Source organism: Lepidothrix coronata, unplaced genomic scaffold (genome assembly GCF_001604755.1).
Source record: "Lepidothrix coronata isolate B3197 unplaced genomic scaffold, Lepidothrix_coronata-1.0 Scaffold31, whole genome shotgun sequence".
Lineage (NCBI taxonomy): Eukaryota > Metazoa > Chordata > Aves > Passeriformes > Pipridae > Lepidothrix > Lepidothrix coronata.
Window position 1 is genome coordinate 3,576,795 of NW_016690211.1, and position 17,738 is coordinate 3,594,532.

At 41.7% G+C, this 17,738-nt stretch overlaps 1 protein-coding gene across 4 annotated transcripts in view; it reads left to right on the plus strand.

Annotated features, from left to right (window-relative positions):
- PARP8 (poly(ADP-ribose) polymerase family member 8) overlaps positions 1–17,738 on the plus strand; it is a 119,001-nt gene that overhangs the window by 42,096 nt on the left and 59,167 nt on the right. For all 4 annotated transcript variants that reach the window (XM_017811361.1, XM_017811363.1, XM_017811360.1 and 1 more), the window contains one exon: positions 17,442–17,479. In XM_017811361.1, coding sequence (XP_017666850.1) covers positions 17,442–17,479 — 38 coding nt within the window. The remainder of the gene's footprint in view (positions 1–17,441; positions 17,480–17,738) is intronic.

Below are 17,738 nucleotides of genomic sequence, written 5' to 3' on the forward strand. Positions count from 1 at the left end.
ATCTGTTGTTATTTGTTCCATAATTTGCTTAGCAACCTGATTTTAATACAGATTAAATCAGACAGCTCAAATTACCGTGGTATTACTCTGCTCTCCATTGCTGGCAAAATCTTGGCAAGAATACTCTTGAACAGACTAATACCTGCTATAGCAGAAGAAATTCTACCTGAAAGCCAATGTGGTTTCAGAGCCAACAGGAGTACCACAGACATGGTATTTGTTCTCAGACAACTGCAAGTGTAGGGAACAGAACAAAGGCCTTTATGTAACCTTTGTCGACCTCACCAAGGCTGTTGTACTGTGAGCAGAAAAGGTCTATGGCAGATTTTGGAACGTTTAGGATGTCCCCCCAAGTTCCTTAAAATGATCATCTCACTCAATGAGGATCAGCACGGCCAAGTCAGATATGGCAACACACTTTCTGAGCCCTTTTTAATAAAGAATGGTGTGAAACAAGGTTGCCTTCTCGCTCCTACCCTATTCACAATTTTTTTCAGCATGATGCTCCAAAGGGCCACGGCAGACCTCGATGATCAGGACGGTATCTACATTTGATATCGTACTGATGGAAGCCTATTCAACCTAAGGCGACTGAAGGCCCACACCAAGACCTTAAACCATCTTGTCCGGGAGCTGCTTTATGCTGATGACGCCGCCCTTGTGGCCCACACAGAAGCAGCTCTGCAGCGTTTAACATCCTGCTTTGCAGACACTGCTGAGCTCTTTGGGCTGGAAGTCAGCTTAAAGAAGACAGAGGTCCTCCATCAACCTGCACCTCAGGAAATCCCCCATCATCCCCACATCACCATTGGCCAATCAGAGCTCAAATCAGTCCAGCAGTTTAATTACCTTGGTAGCCTCATCTCCTCAGATGGTAAGATTGACGGAGAGATAGACAACAGGTTAGCAAAGGCAGACAGTGCTTTTGGAAAACTCCACAAAAAAGTATGGGTTAATAAACACTTGAAGAAAAGTACCAAGATCAGTGTTTACAAAGCCACTGTGCTGTCTATTCTTTTATATGGGTCCGAATCATGGGTCATCTACCACCACCACCTGCGACTCCTGGAACGCTTCCATCAATGCTGTCTCCGCACAATCCTAAACATCCACTGGTCAGATTATGTGACCAATACATCTGTTCTAGAACAAGCAGCAGTCACAAGTATTGAGGCCATGTTGCTGAGAACACAGCTGAGATGGGCAGGACACGTCTCCAGGATGAAGGACCACCGCCTCCCTAAGATCTTGCTTTATGGTGAACTTGCCACCGGCTGCCGCAAGAGAGGAGCCCTGAAAAGGTACAAGGACTCCCTGAAACAACATCTCAGCCTTGGCCATATTGATCACCATAACTGGTCTACTCTGGCCTCCAATCGGGAGGTCTGGAGACACACCATCTATAACATTGCTGCTTCCTTTGAGAACGCACACAGGATCACACTTGAGGAGAAAAGACAACGCAGAAAGAACCGTGTATTGCAGAATATACCATCTAAGGAGTCTTTCTGCTGTGCCTTTTGCAATCAGATATGTGTGTCTCGTATTGGCCTCTTTAGCCACCAGCGTGCCTGTAACAAATGTGGATAGAGCCCTTCCCAAATCTTCATTCACGAAGCCTAGCCATGATGATGATGAATTTACTTAGCATTTTCTGTATGAGCATCTGCCAGACGATCAGATATGGTTGTTTGGGTATAGTATAAAATAATATTCTGTGAACAGTCATGCATCTTAAAGCATTCTTTGGCTCAAGAACAGCCCATGATTTATAAACTATTCTTTTTATATGAACTGTTACTAAATATGCCTAAATGCAAAAAAAAAAAAAAGTTCAGTATGCTTTCTATTGCATTTTGTCATGAGGATGAAAACAGATTATGTGATATTCAGAATTAGCTAAAATTCATGAGAACTTGGTGGAAGACCTGCTTCAGATCTTAGCCAATGCTGCCACTTCAAATGCATAAAAAACACTTGTTTTGAAAATCCCTACTGTTCCCTGTTATTCTGCACACTATTGAAATGCAATACAGGGGTGTGCTTTTAAATTTTCTCCCTGAGTTACATTGAGAGTCATCAATGTAACTGCTCAGGAAGAGCAGTTATTGCCTTGAATTAAAAGGCATGCAGGATATGGGTCAGTGGTAATCATAATCTAGCCATTTTCATAGATGCTGGACTCCACATTAATGACTCAAAGAGGAAACTTTGTGTACATGTAAGCAGTAGAGAAGTAATTGGCTGTAGGTATGCCAGTGGTCCTGAATTATATGAATGGATTATACTGGCATAAATAAACTGTTTTGGGCAATTTCATAGATAACATCTATTAAAAATCTTGCCCTGTGGGATTTTGTTATGTTGAATGTGTGCACTTTTAGTTTGGAGTATTTCTAAAAGCACATATAAATAATGTATTTGGAAGTTATATATTGAATTAGCACTGATGTTAATGGAAGCTGTGAGTATGGAACTTGGATAAAAAAATTAGTTTTAGTCCATATATACAGTATTTCAGATGTACCAAGAAGTATTGGGGGCTGACTTCAGGGGAAGGGGGAAAGTGAAAAATTTGAATTCTGTGACATATCTTGAAAAACGGAAGAGAAAGAGTATTTAAATTTTTTATCTTTTCCCTGTGCAGCAATGACTGTCGCACACCAAAATGGCAACAAATTAATGAATGTGTGGAGTGATCAAATGTTATAGGTTATAAATTTAAGAGTGGAATTTTTCTTCCCCTGCCCCCCCACTGTAGGAAAGGCGGAGTTTGAATGGAAAGGGAGAAGGGGTCAATTAGCCTTACAAAGGGTCTAGCTGGCCAGACCGCATTCCTAGCTGATGGCCCATCAGAGACTGGTGGGAGAGGGGAGGAGTTTTGGGGGGGAGGGGCTGGCTCTACTTGGAGGGGAGAGGGGCAGACTGCTGAGTTCTCTCTCTTGAACGGAGACAGAGTCTGTTTGTGGGCATTTTTTGAGAAAAAGCCTGGAACCCGGGCTTTTCTGGCTTCTCTTCCTGGTGAAACCGGATCACTGGTCTCAGCTGGCTTCGCACACTGCCTCTAGGCTCCAGCCGGAGCCTACTGTGTTTTCACTGGAGAGCTCTGTGCTCACTGAGGGAGAGAGAAGAGGAGCCTTGAGACACCGTCATCTAGGAACAACAGTGAGTTCTGTTGGAGGTGGACTGCTTTCCTTTCCCCCTTTCTTTTATTGGGGGAAGGGTCCCCCATTTTTTTTTTTTGGCTTCTCCCGCAACCCAAGACCACCCTCCAGACCCTCTTCCCACATGGTGACCACCAGGGCCCGACAGCGCCTCCTGCAGGTCAACAAAGAGAACTGCAGGCTCTACATCTCCAGGGAGCCAACAGCGCCCCTGCCAACCGTGATTAGAACTGCACTAGAAGACAGAGAAGTATTCAGACTTTTTTTTTGTTTGAAGGGAACTTTTGGGTACAGGACCATTATTCAATTTTTTTTATGTTCTGTTACTGTTCTTGCCAATATACATATATCTTTTAATAAAGGGTTGTTATTTCTTCTTTTTTTTTTCCACACTTCCTCGATTAAAGCCCCTTAATTTTTGAATTTACAATTGCTGAGAGAGAGGAGTTTGGTCTGTCTCATAACTCATCCTCTTTAGCAAACATTCCAGTCTCTTCAGACTGAGACATCAAAGAACGATGCCTAGGACTTTCCTCCTTTGCTGAGCACTCCATGCAAAGGAAAGGAGTTATTCCATTTGTTAGGGACATGGTGAAGTAAAACAGTGAATGTCTCCAGGTATTTATGTGGGTTTTATGTGAGATTTTGGTTTTGATGACTGTCAAGATTCTAAAATTATATGGTAAAATGATCAGGTAAAATTTCCTATGACAAGACTCTCTCTTGTTGGGTCACTGTAATTGTTCTTTTTGCAGTTTGCCTTGTGTCTCTGCCCTGGGTTCATGATTGTTTCTTCTTGTGTCCTTTTATTTTTGTTTTGAAAGGTTGCGACACACAGGCTTTGTACAGGGGGTTGAACAAGGAGTTTTCTGTTGAATTGATCTGAGTTCAGAATCGAATTACTAGAATTACAGCTACAGGAGCCTCAGAACAGCCTTCCAATAGGAACAGTGTGTATCAAAACCTCATGGCTTTAGGGTAACTCCTAACTGGTTCCAGGAAGAGCATATCAAGGTGTCTTCTGACAACAGTGCTCCAAAATGAAAAGATACAAGCTGAAGAGAGGAAGAACTTTCTTCCTTAAAAAAAAGGCACACAACCACAAACTAAAAAAAACCCAACCAAAACCAAAAATCAACCTTGCACACAGTGTAAGAAGATGGACCTAATCATGGAAATAAAGTGCCCAAAGGTTATGATCCTATATCTGCTCTGGCTGCTGCTGAACTGGGTCGAGAGTTTGTCCTGAGTTTGTTTTGTGCTTCATTTCCTGGGGAAGACTGAAATCGGATGAAGAGCTAATGGGGAGGATGGAAGGGGAATTTAAACCAGTGGGTCAGTGGAGAGAAGCAAGAATACAAAAGGGAAGTTTAAAGTGTATCCATGTTGATGGGAAGGAGCTGGACCTGGTCAAACAGTGGTGACTGCAAGAAAAGGAGGCTTTTGTAGTTCTGGGTGAAAAGGTCAGATTCTCATATAATCTGATTGCAGGCAACCTGGTTTTGCACGAATAGGTATATCTGGATTTAACTCTTTCCAGAATGACACACAGCACATGCTTTTTCACCCTCCCAAGTGTCCTTGATTTCCTAATTTTGTTTTTAGAAGTGCCCTCATGTTTGCTGGAGTGATGATTAATCCTGTCGACTGATGTATTTACTAGAAGTTGTCATGTGTGTTTCATTGGAATCTTTGGAAAAGGGAAAGTGTTGAGCTGCAGTTTTCTCTGTCCCCTTTATTTGAATGACATGCTAAATCAAGCAGGGCTTGATGAGTAACTGTAGTGGGTTTGCAACCTTCCCTGTGAGGGGAACGGAATTAGGATAGGTCACCTGACGTATATTTTACCAATAAGCTATTCCATACCATGTTACATCAGCTCAGATATAAAGGGACAAGAAGGAAACAACTTCCTTCTTCTCTTCTGTGATGATTGCATGGGATAGATGGCTGTTTTCGGAGGAGAAAAACACCTTTTGTGGGGAAGTAGTCTTTATTGTTAGTTTTCTCTGTGTGTATAGTGCTTACAGATTTTTTCTTCTCAATGTAAATATAAAACCACCTTTCTTAGCAGCCTTGGTTTTGCAAGTTTTTTTTTCTTTCTCTCCCCTTCCCTCCTCCTTCTCCCTCTATGGGGGTTAGGCGGAGTCTCGGTGGACACCGGCCATTCAGCCAAAGTGCCAATAACAAAATCTGATGCCGAAACCCAGGAATGGTGCCGAGAAAGTTTGTTTATATAAATACTGCCTCGCTTATCGTTTTGTTTTTGCTTAGTTGGGAGCATACTAATATAAAACATGGCCTTACACCCAGCTTTAGTATTTATACTTGTACTATTACTAACAGTCTTTCTGGGATGTGAAACTTACCCTTTGAAAGACCTCCAAGGGGACAGACACAACTTTCTTTCCCTTTTTAATTTTGACATAGATGGCTTTGCAATGAAAATACAGATGATCTTAACTAACCCTTACTTGAGCTGTCTGGCCATGGGACTGCTTATAACCAACACTATGAGAACATTATGGGGATTGGGGACTGTAGTATTGTCTTTGGTGCCTTGTTGCAGGACAAAGCAACCTTCGAGAGAGAATTTACTGGAATGTGCCTTAGGGGGCCCAGTTCCTGGGTGGCAGGGAATGTGGATGAATTTAGGCAGGTTCTTAGGGTGTTTAACACCTGAGACTTCAGATCAGAACAAGTATTCAACCCTAACAAACTGACACGTCATTTAATGGAAGGATGCCTTGCTTACCCTGATCAAAACCAGCAACTTCTTGCCCTGTACTAGGGCCTGGCCTGTGCTTATTGAGCTGCTGTTCAGTACTGTAAAAAGACTATGACTGAGACATGGACCGAAACTACAACATCTGAAGTCATTATTGGCCCTGTAGTGAAAAGGAAGACATGGGTAAGGAGATCTACAGGACCTACAGGCCTACCTCCATGATTAGTAAGGGAGGAAGAAGGAGAAGGATCTACCCCGCCCACGCCTCCAAGAGAAGAAGGGGAGGCAGGACAAACAGCCAGTGATTCACTAGAGGAAGCGGAAACGGTTCCACGTGAGAGAAGCAGAGAGGAAATCAGACAGGAAAGTGAAGTTACCCAGTCCCTGAGCCCACCAGAACTTCAGGACTTGCGGAGAGATTACAGCTGCCAGCCTGGTGAATGAATTCTTACCTGGTTGCTCCGCTGCTGGGATAACAGGGCTAGTAGTCACCTGTTAGAGGGTCATGAAGCACAGCAACTAGGATCTATTGCCAGAGATCGTGAAATTGAAAAAGAAATTGGAAAGGAGAGAGGCATTCGCACTCTTTGGGTTCCACTCCTCTTAAGTGTGAGAGAAAGGTACCAGTTAAAGGTAAATCTAATGAGCTCCCCAAGAAAGTGGACTACTGCAGATGGAGGCATCCAGTACCTGCGGGAATTGGCAATGCTGGAAGTCCTTTACAGTGGCACATATGATCCCCTCTTCAGCAATCCAGAGGATGTCCCTTGCATGTTGCCCATGTGGAGAAAGGTAATTCAAAGTGCCCCTGCATCACATGTTAACTGCCTGGTAACAATATACCATCCAAAGATGGATGAACCAACTGTGGACACAATGTCTGCCTGGATATGGAGTATAGAAGAATGTGTGGAAACCTCTTCACTCCCACGGGCCAACAAATTAGATTCCAGAGACAGCTCCAACACGTGCATTGAGGAGAGGCCTTACAAGTGCCCTGAGAACTGCCACAGAGAGAGCCCAAGAGATCGGTCTCAGTCTCCTGTCCCACTCAGAAGGAAAAGAAACCCCAGGAGTAGACTACGTGGTGAACTATGGTTTTTTCTGCGTGACCAAGGGGAAGACATGAAGAAGCGGGATGATGAACCTACCTGTAAACTTGAAGCCTGAGTACGAGAATTGAGAGGGAAGAAAGCTAGTAAGAAGGCTGTCTATGTAGTTGATGCAGAGGCCCCGGAAAGAACTCAGTGACCTTTGAGATGTAAAAAGACTGAGATCAACTCCTGTGATCCCAATGGTGAGACCTCTGATTGGGCAATGCAAAGGTCAGACAGGGAATACTCTGACCAGGAAAAATAGAGGGGCCCTGCCTTCAGCCAGGAGAAGGAAAGAGACGATAGGGTTTACTGGACTGTGTGGATTCAGTGGCCAGGGACATCGGATCCGCAGAGATACAGAGCTTTAGAAGGCCCTGGTGCACAGTGCACTTTGATGCTGTCGAGGCATAAAAGCACAGAGCCCGTTGGGATTTCTGGAGTAACTGAAGGAAGTCAAGAATTATCAGTGCTAGAGGCTGAAGTAAGTTTAATGGGGGACAAATGGGAAAAGCACTCCATTGTGACTGGTCCAGAGACCCCTTGCATCCTTGGCGTTGATTATCTCAGGAGAGGATACTTCAAAGACCCAAAGGGGTATTGATAGGCTTTTAGTGTAGCCACAGTGGCTACAGAGAAATTTAAACAATTATCTACCCTGCCTGGCCTCTCAGAAGATCCTTCCATTGTGGGATTGTTGCAAGTCAAGAATCAACAAGTGCCCACAGCCACTATAATAGTACATAGACAACAATACCGAACAAACTGAGATTCTGTGATTCCCATCCATAAGGTGATCCAAGAGCTGGAGAGCCAAGGGGTGGTCAGCAAGACCCACTCACCCTTCAGCAGCCCCATCTGGCCTGTACATAAATCTGATGGAGGATGGAGACTGACTGTGGACTATCGTGGCTTGAGTGAAGTTACCCCGCTGTTGAGTGCCTCTGTGCCAGACATGTTGGAGCTCCAGTACAAGCTGGAGTCCAAGGCAGCAAAGTGGTACGCCACCGTCGATATTGCAAATGCATTCTTCTTCATCCCCTCAGCAGCAGAGTGCCGGCCACAGTTTGCTTTTACATGGAGGGGCACGCAGTACACCTGGAACCGACTGCCCCAGGGGTGGAAACACAGTCCCACCATCTGCCGTGGACTGATTCAGGCTACACTAGAGAAGGGTAAGGCTCCAGAACACATACAATATATTGATGATATTATTGTATGGGGTGACACAGCAGAGGAAGTTTTTGAAAAAGGAAAGGAGATCATCCAAGGAAACACAAGCTTTCCTAAGGGCCACAGGTGTTTGGAGAATGCATATTCCTGAGTACAGCCAAATTGTGAGCCCTCTTTACTCAGTGACCCATAAGAAGAATGATTTCCAGTGGGCTCCTGAACAACAGCAAGCCTTTAAACAGATTAAGCAGGAGATTGCACACGCCGTGGCCCTTGGACCGGTCAGGACAGAACCAAACATGAAAAATGTACTTTATTCTGCAGCCAGGGATAATGGTCCCTCCTGGAGCCTCTGGCAAAAGGTGCCTGGTGAGACCCAAGGTCGATCACTTGGTTTATGGAGCCAAAGCTACAGAGGATCTGAAGCCAGCTACACTCCCATGGAGAAGGAAATCCTAGTGCCTTATGAAGGAATACAAGCAGCTTCAGAGGTGATTGGCACAGAAACACATCTTCTCCTGGCACCCCGACTACCAGTGCTGAGCTGAATGTTCAAGGGAAAAGTGCCCTCTACACATCATGCCACTGATGCTACATGGAGTAAGTGGGTTGCTTTGATTACGCACCATGCCCAAATCAGAAACCCGAATCGCCCTGGAATTCTAGAGATCATAATAAATTGGCCTGAAGGTGGAAGCTTCAGTCTGCCAGATGAGGAAGAAGAACAAGTGGATCGGGCTGAAGAAGCTCCACCATACAAGCAGTTACCCAAAGGAGAAACCCATTATGCCCTCTTTACTGATGGTTCTTGCCGTATTGTAGGGAAGAACTGGAAGTGGAAAGCAGCTGTCTGAAGTCCCACCCGACAAGTGGCAGAAGCTACTGAAGGAGAAGGTAAATCTAGTCAATTAATGGAACTCAAAGCTGTTCAATTGACCCTGGACACTGCCAAAAAAGAAGGATGGCCAAGGCTTTACGTCTATACTGACTTGTGGATGATAGCCAGTGCTCTGGGGGAGTGGCTGGATTGATGGAAGAAGACCAATTGGAAATGTAGAGGAAAACCCATCTAGGCTGCTGATCTGTGACAAGACATTGCCGCTCGAGTTGAGAAGCTGGCTGTGAGAGTCCACTATATAGATGCCCATGCACCCAAAAATCAAGCTAATGAGGAACATCACAACAACAAACAAGCAGACCAAGCTCCACAAGTCAAGGTATCACAGGTAGATCTGGACTGGCAGCACAAGGGAGAGTTGTTCCTAGCTCAGTGGGCCCATGATGCTTCAGGCCATCAAGGCAGAGATGCCACCCATAGATGGATGCAAGACTGAGGGGTGGATCTAACCATGGACGCTATCTCCCAGGTTATCCATGATTGTGAGACATGCAGTGCCATTAAACAAGCAAAGAGAGTGAAGTTCCTGTGGTATGGTGGACGTTGGGATAAGTAGAGATATGGGGAGGCTTGGCAGGTTGACTATATCACACTGCCACAGAGTCACCAAGGTAAGCACTATGTGCTCACCATGGTGGAAGCAACCACTGGATGGCTAGAGACTTATCCGGTACCTCACGCCACTGCCCAAAATACCATTCTGGGTCTTGAAAAGCAACTGATGTCCAACATGCCACCCCAAAGTGAATTGAGTCAGACAATGGGACTAATTTCAAAAACAGTTTAGTTACTACTTGAGCAAGGGAACATGGCATTGAGTGAGTATATCACATCCCATATCATACACCAGCCACTGGAAAAGTTGAGTGGTGTAATGGACTGTTGAAAACTACTCTGAAGGCATTGGGTGAGGGGAATTTCAAGAATTACCATCAGCACCTGGCAAAGGCTACATGACTGGTCAACACTAGAGGCTCCATCAATCGAGCCGGCCCTGCCCAATCAGAGTGCCTTCACACTGTGGATGGAGACAAAGTCCCAGTAATTGACTTGAGAGATATGTTAGGTAAAGCAGTTTGGGTTAACCTTCCCTCGAGCAAAGGCAAACCCATTCATGGGATTGTCTTTGCTCAAGGACAAGGATATACTTGGTGGATAATGAGAGAAGATGGAGAAACCCAGTGTATGCCTCAAGGAGTTTTAACCTTGGGAAAAAAACTAGTTCATATTCTGAGTTGTACGTTGCAGGAAATAAGTCGCCAGATGAGAAAGACTCGAACTAAGCTGATGCTGGTGCTCAGCGATAAGACAACTGTAGAAGACAAGACCTGTATAAGTGCAGGATATAGGCGAATATGGGATATGAGTGTGATGTAAAATGGTATGGAATAAGGGGTGGAGATTGTAGTGGGTTTGTAACCCTCCTTGGGAGGGAAATGAAACTAGGATAGGTCACCTGATGTATATTTTACCAATAAGCTATTCCATACCATGTTACATCAGCTCAGATATGGACAAGAAGGAAACAACTTCCCTCTTCTCTTCTGTGATGATTGAACGGAATAGATGGCTGTTTTCGGAGGAGGTAAACACCTTTTGTGGGGAAGTAGTCCTTATTGTTAGTTTTCCCTGTGTGTATAGTGCTTATAGGTTTTTTTTTCTCTGTGTAAATATAAAACCGCCTTTCTTAGCAGCCTCGGTTTTGCAAGTTTTTTTCTTTCCCCCCCCCTTCCCTCCTCCTTCTCCCTCTCTGGGGTTGGACGGAGTCTCGGTGGACACCAGGCCTTCAGCCAAAGTGCCGATAACAGTAACATTCTCCATTTGATTCAGATGCACATTGGTTGCATGAGAGGACCAGTAGTTCAATTATTCTTAGTGACAAATGCAAACTATAGTAATTTTGATTCAGTGCTTCTGTACCCCTAGGTTATGTCAAGAAACGAAAGCAGTGCCATTTTTGACGCACTGACACTGCTCATCTCTCTTTGGAATAGTTCTAATCTGTCATCAGTGAATGTGCCTGGGACTTTTCGTATGTCATCACACACGCACATTCTCCAACCTCCAGAGGAAAAGATTACTCAGAGTCACTTGTTACTCTTTTTTGTGTAATTCCTGGTGCACAATGGAGACTTTTGATGTATAGTCAAAGGGGCATGTGCATATATTTCAATTCTTTGCAAACATCTGGCTCTAGAAGCAAAAAATAGCTGTGACTGATGCTGGGTCATCAGTTGTCAGATAACAAGGATTACAGAAACTCATTGAGCTAAGGTGTTTCAGACAGACATTTGAAATGGCCTGTATATCTAAAAAGAAATTGCTGAGATGCAGACATGCACATTCAAAGCATTTGAAAGGGTACTTGAAAAGCTGTTTAGAAATCCATCGGATTGTTTAATCAAGAATCCAGAAAATAGTAAGATATGAAATGGTTCACAATCCAGTAGAGTAGCAAGCTGCAAATATTTAAAATAAAAAAAGAAAATAGTGCTAACCAAAATTTGCACCCTTTGGAATACATATTGAAATTTTTAGGAAAGGATGAAGTACTTGTTTCCAGAAATAACAGAAGTGTGATCTGGGGTCAGAACAAAATCTATAAGATAGGAAAATTCAGAATACTGCCATAGTTCTGTGTATGTTTCTGAATATGAGCTTCGGTGGAGCATTTCCTCATCTGATATGTGCTGGGTGGGATGGAATCCTTCAAAAGCTCTGGAGTGGAAAAGCAAGATTATTTTTTCTGTAGTGTAATTGTATTGTTTTTTTAGGAGCTCCACTGAAATGTAATGAAGTGTTTAATGGCACAGCAGTCGTATAAACTAAGTGATGGAGTAGTTATTTCATTTCTTCATACAGTGTCAAAACCCTCAACATTTATCATTCACTCAGAGTTGTGGCAGTTGAACACCAAATGGAGAGTTTGATTTAAGTTTCTTTGTCCTGCCTGTAAGTAACACAGGAGTAATTTTTGCTTATTTTTCAATTGCTGTTATTTTGTTTGTTCTGTTTTCAACATAGAATGAAATGGTTGTCTCCAGGCTGTGACTTTATATAAGACTAGTCTTTTGGTGGTGTCAGTTAAACAGAAGATATCTTTTTGCTATAGTTTTCTATATGCTGCTAATGACTGCTGAGTCTCTTCTGCTGTTATTTGCATGCATGTAATCTAGATACAAAATGGAAGAAAGACTTGACAGTGAAGCCTTTTGAAGTGTGTTTAAATATTAGTTTTGAATTGTAATTCTCTAATTTACATCACCTAATTCACATAAAGTCAATTAAAAAAAACAAGTGTTTTTTGTTTGTTTGTTTTTGTTAAGTAATCCGATTTTTTTTTGTAGATAGTGCACCTAGTTTTCATCTGGCCAATGTCTAAATGCCTTCATTTCCTATAAATTCTGAAGGCCCTTGTTCAAAGGTCAGCTATTTCAGAAATGCAGTTTGAAAGTTTTGTTTGGGTGGAATCCCACAATATGCGTTCTGAAAATCATAATTTCCACCCTGTATTTGTGATGGGATTTATTGTCAAGCTATTAAATTTCAAACTGGATCTCAGAATAGTTAGTAGGAAAGATAGTGGCTTGTGTTCATTGTGGAATGCTTTTTTGGAAGCAATTTTGTTTGAAGAAGAAGGCTGGTCAGAAATAAAGCAATATGAATGGTCTGGTTTCAGGATCAAATGGTGATCTTATTGAAGTAGAAGAGGAGGCTAAAGGCTGTGGTAATAATAGGAATCCACTGAAGAATTTGAGAGCATTTTCAAAGATAAGAAAACAAAGGCTTGAAGATGGGAATGGAAACATTTTCTGTATAATTAGTGGACATTCGTGAAATGTTAATCTACTGTGGCATGTTATGTGTAGATACTGAAGATGAGTATGAATTTTGGGAGCTGATAGCTAGAAACTTGTAAAAGAATGCAATTTCAGTTGCATCTCCTCAACTGGACTTTATTCCTTTCCACTGCTTCACTAGAAGAGAATGAAAAGATAGTTTCTGTGTTGTATTGTACTTTCAGAAGTATTATGTAGGTCATTAAAAAGGCCCTTTAGTCCAAAGTTGTAACCAATATAATTTTATTTTTTGTATGAAAGTTTCAGTAATATTTTTTTCATCTCACCGTCTTGAATGGGTTAGATCTGAGATTTTGGAATATTGTAAACAAAAAATAACATCTTCTGAATTCTGTAGCTCCAGATGCATTAAGATTAAGGAAATCCTATTTACTCTTTTCTGGTATCCTGTTATAGATTGGTGTTAGACTACTGTAAGACTCTACATGACAAAAAAATCTTATTTCCTTTCTTCAGCAAGTTTGCAAGCTTGCATTAGGACATGGAGCTCTAGCTCTACTAGAGACAACTAAAACTGGAATAGAAACTAGATCACAGTTTCCACACTTGATAAGGCAGTAAGTTAGTTGTTGCCGTGCAACAGAGCTGGTTGAATTGTCATAACTGTTACATAGGCATGAATCTTAGATTTGTGCCAGATGCTTCACGCTGTTCCTGCTGTGCAAAACAGCTGGAAATTCAGCTTAAAGGATTTCTTTCCTAGAGAGAAACTATATCTAAAATCCATAAAAGTTAAAAAATCCAAAAAAAGCTCTCAGTGGTATAGAGCTGAGATAACATAGAGTTGATGAGAAGCTGCATCCAAGCTACAGCATTACTGTTGTGGCTTTAGGATGCATGTTTGATCCTAGGTTGTATCATGATAGGTAAAACCGCAGTTCAAAGCTCAGGAAGCAGTCTTCCAAATTGATGTAAGGAGGTGAAGCTGGTTCTTTTCCTTTTTATGAATGTGCTTTATCAAAGTATCTTTTGCTTTGCTGTCTTTTTCTGTTTTCACAGATATTTTTCTTTGCCCTAGAGATGCAATTTGGGAGTAGCATTTTGTCTGGTAGTATAATCACTTTGGACTCTCCACTTCTTCTTAACTAGCTTTCATAAATTATAGTAATGTCAAATGCAGGCGAATCTCCTTTTTTCATATTTATTTGTGACAGACTAATGTGAAAAATAGCAATTACATGGTGCATCCCTATCTAGCTAATGAATTATTTTTCCAGTGGAGATGAACCATTGCAGAATAATCTTTCTGAAGAAGGAACAGATATGGTTAAAACACATTGGAAAATGCTTACAGTGAGACCCCTGTGATTAAAAGTGTTACTAAGCCAAGGCTGTGGATGTTAATATTATTTCAAGCAATAAGAAATTTACATTAAAAACACATAAGCAGTGAAACTTTACAGTTCCCACTAATTTCTCACGTGGTGCTTTACTGTTTGTTAAATAAGAAAAATTTTCTAGGCCATTTCTGGTATGAAGCTTGTTCTGAGCTTGCGGGTCAAGCAACATATGTACTGCAGGATGTTTTCTGCAGTGGGTCTGGGCTGATAAAACAGGAATAGCACCATCATCAAGGCTTTGTTTACACTCAAAAGTTTATCTGTGTTCGTGTAGCTAAAGCAATATAACTGAACGAGCAATGGTGATGGTTAGAATGTGTTTATGGGAATGGAAATAAATTATAGTGCTATAAGCTGTATTTAATAACTGCAGTAAGGTTGTACAGAGGAACTGCATTGCCAGAGGGGAAAAACCACATCTCTCACTGGAACAATCATGTTGTACTTCTATGTGAGGGCCAGGCCTAAATTAATTCCAGTTGCATTTCTGAGTACTTAAATGAGAAAACTGCTTCAGTAAAGGCTTTCTCTGGATTTGAGAGGATTTAACACTGAGAGGTGTTGAACTTCTGCATCTTTACTGAAGTCTGTGCACGTTAAGGTGCTGTAAGCCATCACAGTCCTGTGTTTCTGTCTGGGCTCTAAATCTCATTGAAGTCAGTGAGAGAATGCTTGGGTGGCTACAAGACAGGAGTCCCTTAAGAGACCTTTAATAGCCTTGTAATATCTTGTTCTCTGGCAAATCATGTGCACAGTCAGTAGGAAGCAGTTTATCCTGAATGCAGAAAAATGTGCCCAAGTGTGATCATATGTGACAATCACAGAGGTGAGCTGAGACACAAATCCAAGTTTTGTTTTGTTCATTAGTTTTATTTCCACTTTTTGCTTCCATAGTCCACACATAACTAACACAAGATGACAAGCCCAAGCAAAGCACCACCGCCTCTCTGGTACTCAACCCATTTATTCTTCCTACTGCTGGATTTACTGGGTACTGGATCAGACCTTGGATTTGAATAGTACCCACAGGGTCTGGTTTGAGACTATTTCCGACTTGCGTTTTCACGAACCTTTTTATTTATTCCATCTCACAAGATGTACAGTATATTTTTTGGTTACTAGTTTCCATTTAGCATTACCACGGAAGTTGCTGCCTTGGATAACTACATGATGAAGAAAAACACACTTCCATAGAATTTCTGCACATGTGCACATAGAGTAATTCAAGTCCAGCTTCAAAATGAGGTTAGGTTGCTGCAGGCTTTACCCAGTTGAGTTTTGAGTATCTGCACTTATGGAAGTTGTGCAACTCTTCAGCCCCTGTTCTTGTTCTCAGCATTAAAACAAACCCGTATATAGAAATTCTGGAGGCAGCAAAGAGGTGTGCAAGCAACCAGTCTAAAAGAGTAAGATTGAAGTACCTCTTTTGGTAGTGGAAAGAAGAAGTCAGGATAACAAAAGCAACATCTAGAACATGGGTTTTGATCAGAACAGGCCCTCAGTTGACAGCCTGGGGTGGTTTTTTTTTTTAGTTGTTTTTCTACACCACAGAGCAAAATTATTATGTGACCACAGTGAGATCAAACATTTCCTTATTTTGGAATATTTCCCCATTTAAAATAGTGATATTTTACACCATGACAGATTAATTAGATTTAAATAGTCCAGTCCTTAGGGAAAATACTCCAAGATGAGGGGATACAGATGCTGCCTATTCCGAATGTCTAAAAAAATAATTAAAAGAGAAAAAATAATAAAATGTTGAATGTGTACAATGATGAGATTTTAGCTGGCTTGACAGAGACTGTCAAGAGTTGTGTGACGAAGTCTGTGCTCAGCTGTAATAAACGCTCCTTCTGCTTCAATTTATGTGAACATTTGCAGATGTTGAAGAAACAGGCATCTTTGCCTCTTAATCAAACAATACATAAAATAATCTAGAATAGATGACATGCAAAAACAAGTGACAGAACTGTGTGTTAATAGATTGACTTACAGAAGCAAGTGGGAGGGACCTACTTTTTCATATTGACTGCCTCTTACAGTCACTGGACTGTGAAAGTGGAGCTCGTTTAACACAAGCCTATGAGAGAGAAAAGTTAAAAATCATACCTGGCTTCAGTTTCTTGTCTACATGGAAGCTGTATTCGTGTCCCTTAGAAAGATCCCCTGAACCAATTTTCAGCACTTTTTCATCAAGTACAAGAGACACCAAAATTTAGTAAGAGGACTGTGCCATCCTGCCTTTGTCTGCTTAACTCACTACAGACATGAACCTGTACTATGTATTATTTATATGAGTAAGTTGACACAATTTATAGGATTTAGAATTGGAAATAGCATGAATTATGCAACAGAAAGCTTTCAATGTGGTGCAGAGTTGAATGTGTTTAATGCAAAAATGAAGATGCACACTTAAAACCAGAAAGGCTTGATGGGTAGTTAGATAACTGAGCAGCCTATTTGTCCTACTCTCAGAAGCGAGTTTAGTGAAGGTCTCCCTGGGTGGTAGGGAAAACAGACGTGGACTAAGCTGGAGGATCAGGATGATGTGTTTGAGTGACTCTTTTCTGATGAGGTTGATTCAGGTAATCCACGTAGTGAAGCTACCCTATAGTGTGACTGTGGTTCTTTCAAATTTGATTTGAATGCAGCTTGACCCAAAGGTACAGATAAGACATAAAATGTGGAATTTTGATAAGAGAATAGAGACCAAGCTATCCAGAGCCTTTGCTGAGACTCACAGGAATGTACAAAAGTGCCTCATACAATGAGAAAGGCCTCCTGGTGAGTCTTGAGTCAAACCCAAAAGCCAGGTGCGGGGAAAACTGGGCTTTACTAGTTTTGGTGTTTAAAGAGTCAGTGACCTTTTTTTTTTTAATCATACATACAGATATTGTGAAATGTTACTGTAAAGGGAATTTAGTGCTGCTTTGATACTCCTTTTAAGAAGGTTGAAATCAGGGTGTGCCAATTTAGTGAAGTAAGCTTTCACAATGATGCTCTTTATTTTCAGCTGAGCACTTCGGAAGCCATGAAAATAGCTCTTACCTTCAGTTCTGGAAACTGTCAAGAACCTATAAATAGGCATAAAATAATACAGAAGCAGGAAAAAATGTTATGCCAGCAGTTAATGTTGTTGTTTCTAATTTTGTTGTCGTTTCTTTTTCTTTTCTTTTTACAGTGTATCCTATTCAGTGCATGTCTCTGAGGATTACCCAGGTACAGTGCAACATTCTTGTACATGAGACATGTATATATGTTACCACAATTTGCTATATTCAGATGGAAATATCTGAAAGGGTGTTAATGTCTTCCAGCTGCATCTTATGCTAATAATTTTCCATTAGTTAGAATATTGTCACAGTCATTTCTCCTTTTCAGGCATCATTTATCAGATGGGTCAGGGTGAGAACACAGGTTCACAACTTTAGAGAGACTGAGGCTTGTAATGCTTTCCGTGTCTGGAGCCAGCAGTGAT